This window comes from Aulonocara stuartgranti (genome assembly GCF_965226115.1).
Source record: "Aulonocara stuartgranti genome assembly, chromosome: 3".
NCBI classification, from domain to species: domain Eukaryota; kingdom Metazoa; phylum Chordata; class Actinopteri; order Cichliformes; family Cichlidae; genus Aulonocara; species Aulonocara stuartgranti.
The window spans coordinates 58683877-58694179 of record NC_138941.1 but is presented as its reverse complement, the minus strand read 5'-3'; the positions used below and the strand labels follow the sequence as shown (position 1 = coordinate 58694179).

General features: G+C 36.9%; 1 protein-coding gene across 2 annotated transcripts; it reads right to left on the bottom strand.

The window, feature by feature from the left end:
* Positions 1 to 1005: 1005 nt before the first annotated feature.
* LOC309701751 (cell adhesion molecule CEACAM20-like) lies at positions 1006 to 3928 on the bottom strand. 2 transcript variants are annotated; one of them, XM_082525968.1, is made up of 5 exons: positions 3895 to 3928; positions 3666 to 3725; positions 3191 to 3448; positions 1659 to 1904; positions 1006 to 1367 (listed from the first exon to the last, which is right to left on the bottom strand). In XM_082525968.1, the coding sequence occupies exons 1-5, from the start codon at positions 3923 to 3925 to the stop codon at positions 1237 to 1239; spliced, it is 726 nt and encodes a 241-aa protein (XP_082382094.1). In that variant the 5' UTR covers positions 3926 to 3928; the 3' UTR covers positions 1006 to 1236. The 2 variants fall into 2 exon arrangements, with proteins under 2 accessions (XP_082382094.1, XP_082382095.1); XM_082525969.1 differs by having other exon boundaries at positions 3191 to 3256.
* Between the last annotated feature and the right edge of the window lie 6375 nt (positions 3929 to 10303).

Genomic DNA, 10303 nt, shown 5'->3' with positions numbered 1-10303 from the left:
GTTGGCTTATTAAGATGATTTGATGTGGTTATTCTGCAGCATACAATTATTGGTTTATTTTCACTTTTGAAATCTAAAGAGAAAATAATACTTTCACGGAAGAATTTATAACTGCAGACAAAAAAAATGCTGGAACCGATTTATGGTGTAATAATTCCAGTGAAATCTTTATTTGATGTCTGAGAATTGCAGGAACAAAAAAAAAAAAGACAAAACCAAGAATGATCCAGCCCTAAGTATATATTTAGAGCTGGATCAGATGACCCTGAACCTGTTACTTATGCCTGGGATGGGGCTTCCCATGATGCACTGTTTCTTCTTCCCTTATCTGTTTTTTTTCACTCACCATGTTTTTATACACCATTCTGCATTTAATTATTATTTGTCATTAATGTAATCTCTGGCTTTTGCACAGCATACCTTTTGTCCTGTCTTCCTCCTTTCACCCTCAAACAGTTGTAACAGATTTTGATAATATTTTAAAGTAATACGATTTTCCAAACTATTTTCAAAAATACTTTTTGCTGAAAGAATTATCTTAATTCATCTCATATGTAGATCTCATATGCTATGTAGAGCGTCTAAAATTATAAAGCCCATCTGTAACAAGATATTGAGGGCCCCATCTAGAAAATTTCTGTTGCTGTGCAGACTCTTTATTTCACACTTTCTTTCCTTACTGCATAATAACACTTTGCAGTGACACCAGCTCAGTTCTTCTCTCTCTGGTCCCACCACACTACTGTTGTAGAAATAGGGGAGGGATGATTAGATAACTACTGATAATAGCACCAGCCAGCCTCCCTGGCACTAGCCCTCAACCCACTATACCACCCCTCCCCTGCAGCTGAGCTACAGACCACACTCCACCACTACAGGTTTTTTTTTTTTAATGGATTGTTAACCTGTGGTTGATTTCACTTCTGACTGTTTGATAATTTCTGCAAGTGGTAACTGAACAGACACTCTGAAACTTCTTACTATTTATTATATATAGTAAAAGCTGTCACATGTTGTGCTTGTCTAAGATCAGACAAAATAAAATACCTCAAGCTATATCGGAAATTATGAAAGCACAACCTTATATTTTAGAGAAGATTAGAGAAAAAAAATAAGCCTTGGCTAAGCAAGACAAAGCCAAAGCTTCTTGCTAGAATATTTCTATTTTGGTATGAAATGAAACCCCAGAAACGATTGTTTGTTTGTTGAAGTGAGTTTGAGTCAGTTCTTTGTAACTCATATATTTCCACGGTAAAGAAGTCCCACGATGAGCAGCAGAAGAAAAACCATGATTACAGTGAAAACGGTCCGTACTACCAGGTAACCATGGCAAGAGTTCTGTGAGTAGCTTTGAGCATTTTGAAAGGCTGAAAGAAAGAAAAAACAAAACATGCCCAATTTACACTTCTTAGAGTTACAAAACCGAACAAATAGCAGATGGAAAGAGAAGCATTTGAATAGGCACTAAATATTATACTTAAGCTGTTTAATTTTTTGGATTTTAAAACATACAGTCGATACATAATCAAGAGAGATGTTGGTGTTTGAGAATGACTTTTTTCAGTTTTACTGTCTTATATTTTTGCTGTGACTTTTCAGGTTTGTTTTTTTTTTTTTTTTTTAATTGAGCCTAATAGTAAAAAATCCTCATGTCTCACCTCGGACTGCCAGCCGGCTCTCTGGAGATTCTCCAAACTCTGAGATATTGCACTTATAAAGCCCTTCATCAGACTCAGAAACTCTAGTAATGGTCATCTTGCCTGTGGAGCTGCTGTTGATGTGTCGATCATCTTTGAAGAAATCTGCTATGTGGGCAAAAGGGGCCATGGTACTTCTACAGATAAAAGTCACGACTTCTCCCTCCTTCACAGGAACAACAGGACTTTCCAGGATCACAGCTCCAGCTAAAATATCAACAGACATTACTGAGAGTCAGCTGCTTTGACAAAATGTTGTCACTTTGTTTAATTTTGTCATTATTAAAGCAAATGTCTCATCAGTCAATCACAAGATAGCAACTCGGTGTATAGGCATAGGATAATGAGCATCAGAATGGGAGAAAAAAGGTGATTTGAATGAGCTTGATTATGCTTTGGCTCATGACCGTCGCCAACACAATCATCTTTAGGGTTTCTGGAGATGGATCCAAAAAAAGAGAAAATATGCAATAAGCATCAGCTCCCTGGGTAGAAATACCTTGTTGATGCCAGAGGTCAGAGGAGAATGGCCAGACTGATTCAAGTGGATAAGAAAACAAAAGTAATTCAAGTACTTACTTTGTTTAATTAAACTGTGCAAAAGACCATCTCTTAATACACACTGAACCTTGAAGCAAATGGGCTACAGAGCAAGAGAAGCCAATCCTGTCAGCTAAGAAGAAGAAAGTGAGACAACAATTTACACAGGCTCGCCAAAATTAGAACTGATCTGATGAATCTGGATTTCTGCTGTGATATCTAGATGCAGGGATCCATCCTGCCTTGTATGAGCAATTTTGCATGCTGCTCGCAGTATAATAGTGTGGAGAATATTTTCTTGGCACACATTTTGTATTAGTGCTGACTATGTCCATCCCTTTATTTGTGTGGTGAATCCATCAAACAGGACAACACACCTTCTCACAAAGCATCTTATATTGGTTCTGTGAAAAAAAACTCAGTGGAGCCCCTTGTTGCAGAATGGGAGATTCACATGCACATGAAACATATCCACTGCAACTGTGTGATGATATTTTTCATCATGTCAATATAGACATATTATTGTAGGGTCTTTACCTTACATTATAAAACACCTTGAGACAATTGTAGTTGTGACTTGATGTTATATAAATAAAATTTAACTCAATTGAATTGAATAAAATGAATGGAATATAGACCAAATCTCTAAGGAATGTTTCTACCACCTTGTTGAAATCTATGGCATCAAGAATTAAGGCATCTCTGCAAGGAAAAGAGGTCTAACCCAGTAGTAGCAAAGTAAACCTGAAAAAGTGACTGGATAGAGCACCTTTTTTTTCTCGTTTGTTTGGGTTTTACTCTAACTTATCTAAGCTTTAATTTACTTCTGACTAACTTTTTGTAACACACAACTAGATTTGTGACATCTCAGTTTCGCTTTATTGCAGGTGATACACATAGTTTAAAGCTCATGTGTTACTTGAGTGAATGTTTTTTATGAAAATGCATATTACCAGTGACTGTGATGTTGACAGTGTTGCTCCTCTCGCCTCCAATCTCACACCAATATTCTCCGCTGTCTGTGAGATAAACAGGTTTGATGGCGCAGACAGACGCAGTTGTTGTCACCCAGTTACTGACACATGCACTGACTTCTCCCTTTCGTCTCCTCTTTACAGTCCATCCAGTTTCGGGATTAAGACCCTCACAGTTAATTGAGAGGGAGCTATATTCAAAGAGCTGAAGTCCAGTGGGAACAATCTGAGCAAAAGCTGTATTTGAAATGTAAAAATAACAATGATACTAAAATAAAAAGAAATTAATTTGCCAATATAGTGATATTTTGAAATATATGTAGGCCCTAAAAAAACTTGGTTACTGCTGAATAATAATATGTTAGTGACGTCCTTTCTTTCTTTCTTTCTTTCTTTCTTTCTTTCTGTTTTTATGTCTGTGTTTTGCTTTGCTTTTAAGTTGATAATAACTTACACCTGTCCTGTGCATAGTTATGTTGAATTTGTGAAACCACCAACACCAAAAACGCTGTCACTGTAGAGATGAAGAAAACATAAAAGGGTCTTAGATTTTTTTAAATTAGAATTTTTTTCAGCAAATAACTCCATCAAACAACATGTCATTATCAAATTAGGAATTCAGAAAGGGAGGATACATTGTCAGGATAAATTACTACATTTTACAAGAAGACAAAAGTACTCACATAGTTTCTTGCAAAGAGCTGTGAGCTCCATGGTGTCTCGCTAGTGACTGTATTAAAATTAGACTGAAATATAACTGAAAAAATGTAGGTTAGACCCGCCTCCTGCTGTGTGACTGATGGATACCACTAATGCAAAAATAAACTTCGCCTCAGGCTGTGTCACAAAGGGACCCTGTTTTATTATCTTCGCCTAAAACTTTATTATTTGGGTCACAGATTTTGAGCCTTTTTTCAGTTGATAAAGGACAGATATGTATGATATTCCAACAACTTTGTGTTTAAAAAGTATGACAGACTAAATAGTGCTTTGTTAGGTATGAGCTTTTAAAAACTGGCTGCTGGCATAATGGAAAGTAGGACTATTACTATATTATTAGGCCTGTTAGTCTTAGTATTTTTGCAGCTAGACCTCTGGTCTCGTAACATGTAAGCTGGTGGCACCTTTACATGATGCAATTCCAAACAAATCTGACTAAGCTATGTACCATGTAGTTAATTTTAGAATATTGTATTATAATTAAGCCTTTATCTTTTATTTAACCAACACTTTTTTATATTATATTATACTATTTAGTATTATAACTGAGCCTTGATCTTGTCCTCATTTAACCAAGACTTTTTTTATATACATTTTTTAAATGTTCTGTTACTGTAACAATTAGGAGGTAAAGAGTATTCTTATGTTTAAGTGGAAATCCTCAATCGAGTCCACTATTAAATAAAGCAACTGTATACTAAAACCTGCGACAACGTATGATGTCAACACAGTCTACTGGGAAGACAAATGTAAAAACAAATTAATTTTGAGCAAGAGAGAAACACTTATAACATGCAGCCAAAATTGATAACCCCTGCCCTTTAAAATCACCTTTTATCCTAGTTGTCTCTTCGTGGTTCCCATTGGTGTATGGGATTCCTGAGTAATTTTTAGCTATCCTCGGTGTTTGCTATTTCACATTCTGTTAATGTGGTCCACTCAGTCCTGACTACCTTAACTCTATTTGTTAACTGTTTGTTAATCTGACTACAGTTCTCCAGTCCAAATGACATTATCCAAGTGTCCAAGTAACACCTCATTCTGAATAAAGAAGAAACAATCTGATGTTGATTTCATAATGTACTTAGTTCTCAATAAAAGGTTTACCTTCCATGTAGTTGAGCCGACTAGTAAAACTGCCAGCAAGCAATCGGACTGACAGAACACTTTTGGTGAGAAAATGTAAAATGAGGAATTTCAGGTGATTAATTTATTATAAGTTGTCTGTCATTCAATCTCTAAATCTCATTTGCATTTGTATTAATATGCTAGATACTTATAATTAATTTTTTTTATCTAAATAAACTCATTTTCTATAGAAGGTTTTTAAATGTCTTCTCTATTACAAAAACGTATATGGATACAGCAACTGAATATTTTATTTGTCTTTGAAGGTAGGAAACATCAGGCTGGGCACGGCCAAAACAACAAACAAAAAATTCAAGTAAGGAAACCGAACCAACTTTCTTTTCTTGAAAATCCAAAAAATAATACAGGCCTCTCATTTGTCTCCCTAACCTAAACAGGAGAAAAGGTTTTAAAAGCCATAAGCTTCCTACAAAAACAGCTACCAGATCAATCAACAAATGAGTCAATTTACAATATATAGAAAAATAACTAATCTAGTTCTTCTAGATACAGGAACTTCATCACACACAGTACATAACTCTGCACGAAGTAGGCGGAGCTACAGTGGTTCTAATTTACAGGGAGTTTCATTCAACCGATGGCCAGCCTCCACCTGACACAATATTATCAGCCCCTCTACGATTATATGATGATAAATAGGTTAAAGGTTAAAAGGTTAAAATCTTGCAGCAATATCGACCAATGCATGAGGCCCTGATTGTTATTGCGCATGGGAGACAGGAAATGTTGCAGTGCTAAAAGTAATGCTAAGTTTTTCTTTTCATTTGTGCTGCACTTCTTTTGATGTGTATTGAATTTCTTTGAAAAGCAGCACACTGGGTGAGCAGCCTCCTGGAGAAGTGCAGCACCTGCACCATAAGAACTTGCATCCACCTCTAGCTTGGAAGCACAAGCAAAATCAGCAGCAGCCACCACTGGAGCACTGCACAGCTGAGCTTTGGCTGAGTCAAATGACTCCTGACATCCAGAAGTCCACACAAAAGTGTCGGCAGGACTTGACAAATCAGCTAAAGGAACAACCAACAAAGCCCAACTTGCAGAAAGCAGGATAGTAGCCACACATACCCAGAAACTGAAAGCCAGGGTTCAAGCCATTTTGGATTTTCCTGTACCAAATGGCACACTTGCTCTTGACCTACTTGTTTTCCTAGACCACAGCTTTGTCAGACTCACATTTTACACGATTTAAAGTCAAGCATGCACTCTCTAACCTGGTGAAGAATTCCTGCAAAGTGTCCATGTGCTCTGACCATGTTGATGAATAAACTACAATATTATTTGAGTATACTTTGCAGCTGCTGACACCAGAGAGTACTCTATTCATCAGCCTTAGGACATTGGCTGCAGCATTTCATAACCCATATGGCATTACAGTATAATGTAAGAAGTGGTACGGTTTCACAAAAACAGAGAAAATAAACAATGCGACCACCAGGTGTGCAGGAGCCAAATCAATACACGAAATCACGACCTGGGCCATAATACAGCATAGAAGATATTTTATCATTACTCTTTTATTCAAGTAGAATAACTGTATTCTTGTGCTAACAATGACAAGCTTGTATTATCTTGTCTTATCGTAATATCATGTGAATTGTATATCAGTGATTGCATCACGTCTCAGTAATTCTATTGTTTCAAAATTGACACACTTTGCTTAAATTTTCTTTTATGAACTAAAGCAAACACTTTAGACAGACCTAAATGAAAATACACACTCAGTGGTTAGCACTAACCTTGGAGTGTCTTCTTATAAACTGCAACAGTTCTTGTAAACAGTGTTTTCAGTTGTGTGAACAGGAAGACTGAGCTGAACAAGGTTAAACCACTAAATCTTCAAAACAGACCCTGATGACTCCGTAGCTTTCACATGAAGGCAGTTATGGACAGTAAATTAAAACCATGTATGTCTATGTAAAAATATATTTAACAGACAAACAACTGAGAAATAATAATGAAGAGGATTTGTTTTCCACATCCCTATTCAATTTCAAATCTTAGCATCCTGTTGCTCTTGTACAGTTCTATGTATTCCAGGAGTTATAGGCTTTATTGTAGTAAATCCAGCCAGTGCACAGGTTGGTAGCTTCATGTACTCTTGTGGAAAAAAATGTGTACCTCATGATTCAACAGTTTGTAGACCCTTTCTTACCAGCAATAGCATGAATGACATTATCCATGTCTTGCATTGTTGTGGAAGAGTCTTGGCCCACCTTTCTTTGCAACATTGCGTCACTTCATTCAGGTTTGTGAGAATTTCTTTATGCATAGCTTGTTTAAGGTTTTTTATGTTGTAGAGTTACTGGTGTCCTTGTCCTATTGCATGACTCAATTTCAGACATGCTTTACTTATCGGAGTGACGGCCTTACACTTGACTCTATGATGAGGAATTTCATCACCATGCTTGACAGTCTGTATGAGGTGTTTGCGCTGATATACAAAGTAGCAAAACTGATATGCTGATATGCAAAACATGGAGCTGTGTATTATTGCCAAATATTTTAGCTTTTTTTTTCTATTTTATCCAATGGACATTGCTCCAATAGTCTTGTGGCTTGTAGTATCTAGGTATGAACACAAAACTGACAACACAACACAATGATAAAAACCAGCACTAAGAGACTACAAAGCAATCGTACAGTGATTCTACTTTAGAAACACGAACAGGTAGAAACCTAGCAGATTAACTGCTAATCTGTTTTTTACCTTTTGAAGTTCAGGGTCTGGCTACTGGCCTGGGGTCAGCATTCATTCAACTGGGTTTTTTACTAGCTTAGTGTTAGCATGTGTAGGATTGTTTAGCTTATTTTAGAGTTTAGAAATGTGTTAACATAGAATGTAGAACTATTGTAGAGATACTGCCCTTAATATTATAAAGGCCTCATTGTGTTGTGAACTTAGGAGTAAGATTGTAGGAGACCCCTCCCCCACTGAGTGGAAATTCCCCAGAGGATGTTTAGGTTGGGGGTCTCAAGATTTGTAACTTGATAACTGTGGTCTGGAAGGGAGATGGGTTTTATGACCTCTAGGGAGTCACCTACACCCACAGTGTTTTAACTGTCACGCACACACATCCACACGCACACTCACTCATGTGCACTCACACATACACACAGGTATGCGTACACAGTCACACACACGAGCACTCACATAGACACGTGGGAACGCGCACATGTAGGCATTCATGTGCTCGTGCACATGGACACAGACACAGAATTTGCAGCACACCGTTGGGGGGGGGGGGGTAAGTATTGAGTTGTATTTTTGTTATTGACCAAATACTTATTTTCCACCCTGATTTACGAATAAATTCTTTACAAATCCTACCATGTGAATTCATGGATTTTTTTTTCACATTCTGTCTCTCACAGTTGAAGTGTACCTCTGGTGCAAATTACTGACCTCTGTCATCATTTTAGGTGGGGGAACTTGCACAATGGGTGGCCGACTAAATACTTTTTTGCCCCACTATAGATAGTTTGGAAACCAACACGTAATGACTGCACGCCATTGGTGCAGTCATTACGCCATCGGTCTTCAGCCTTGGAATAAAAAATAAAAATACTGAAAACCTTATCAGCACACTAAATATACAACACCTTGCTATATTTCAATCTGGGTATTACTTTTAATTGTTTAAGATAGAAGTTGCCACTGCTAGCTAAGTCACTTTTGAACGATGCTAATGAAAAAAAAAAAAAAAAACCCTGGCCGAACAATGAGGCTGCTGTTGTAAAAACGCCAACTTTCTTGCGTTGGCAATGGGTCGTTAAAAAAAAACCGAGCCTGCTTGCTTCTGCGCTGAGGTCTCACACACAACCTGTCGAAAGGGGAGGGGGGTGCTGCTTGCAAATACATTTCTTTCATAATGATGTAAATCAAAGTGTATGTGTGATGCTAGCAGGCAAAACCTATTTTTTTTTTTTTTTTTTTTTTAATGACAAGTTACCTTGCTCAGTGATTCTACTTGGTGTAATGTACTGTGAGCGTAGCTTCTGGCAAAGGTTTGTTTTGCCAACTTTTTCTAGTGTAAAGTAAATGCTTTTTTGTAAAACTATGTTTTGTGAATAGTTTAGACTAGTTTTGCTCTTTCAATACCCTTCTGGCTGAATAAACTTATACTATGATGAGGTATCTGTCGGAGTAGTTATTTTGTGTCATAATTTAATCAAAATTACACATGATGGTCTACTAATCGGTCTTTAACCAAGATTATATTCGTCATTTTTATAAATATGATCACTAAAATGTTTTTAATATGTCATAAATGACATTATGGTTAATTTATATTTTATTTAATTATCTATTTTAAAAGATCGACCACATTTACTTTGATATATATTAAGTTGCTTAAATCTACCAAAAGTATATTCTTTAAATTGAACTACTGCTATAATGACTCTGACTCTCCATCTTTCAGATTAGTAGATTTGTGTCAGTCTTACTGACACTGAGATGAGCCATAAACACAATAGTAATGTTATCCTTTATTAGTTCTTTCTCCTTTCTCACACAGTTATGTGAACAAAGAAATTAATCCTTTTCTGCCCTCTGCTGTCACTCAGCTTGCGATACAGCTACAACATGTCCCTCCTCATTATTACCATAACTGTAAAAAAAAAAAAAAAAGTCTGTAAAAAAATCCATCAGACCTCAAATACGAGGTCTGATGGATCTCGTGGTCAAATTTTTGCATGCAGCAAACGGCATGAAGCATGGATCCATCCTGTCTTGTCGGAATTATTTTCTTTGCCTTTGAGCTTCAAGTGAGCATTGTTTAAGCGCCACAGCCAACCTGAGAACTTAAACCCTCTATGTCTATCCCCCATCTTCTGGTGGATGCCTTCAATATGATAATGTTATCATGTTATCATGTTATCATACTGGCCCGGGACACGGTGCAGGTGAGATGGACTCACCTGCACGGCATCTACAATAACACCTCTCCAGCTTAAAACCTGTGCTCTTCTTGTGTTGTTGTTGGTGGTGATGTGTAGGGCTGGCAGCGGGAGAACTGCAGCTGTTGAATGTAGTGTTACAGCAACCGTGTAATTATTGTAAGAACAAATGATGCTGCGAAGCATGAAAATGCCATCAGGTCTGCCGTGGTGGTTTGGTTATCAAGTTTTTATTATTTTTTTATTTTTTATTTTTTTTAATAAAAATCTTAAAGTGCAAGCAAACCAGTAAACAAATTAAAACAAACAAGTACCGTTGAGAAA

Bases quoted from the DNA above. Each gene is read 5' to 3' on its own strand.
- LOC309701751 (XM_082525968.1), bottom strand. From the start codon at position 3,925: ATGGAGCTCACAGCTCTTTGCAAGAAACTAT. The intron at 1,905-3,190 runs GTAATATGCATT...TTGATATTTTAG, and splicing joins TGTCAACATCACAGTCACTG to CTGGAGCTGTGATCCTGGAA. The intron at 1,368-1,658 runs GTGAGACATGAG...TCTTTCTTTCAG, and splicing joins GAGCCGGCTGGCAGTCCGAG to CCTTTCAAAATGCTCAAAGC.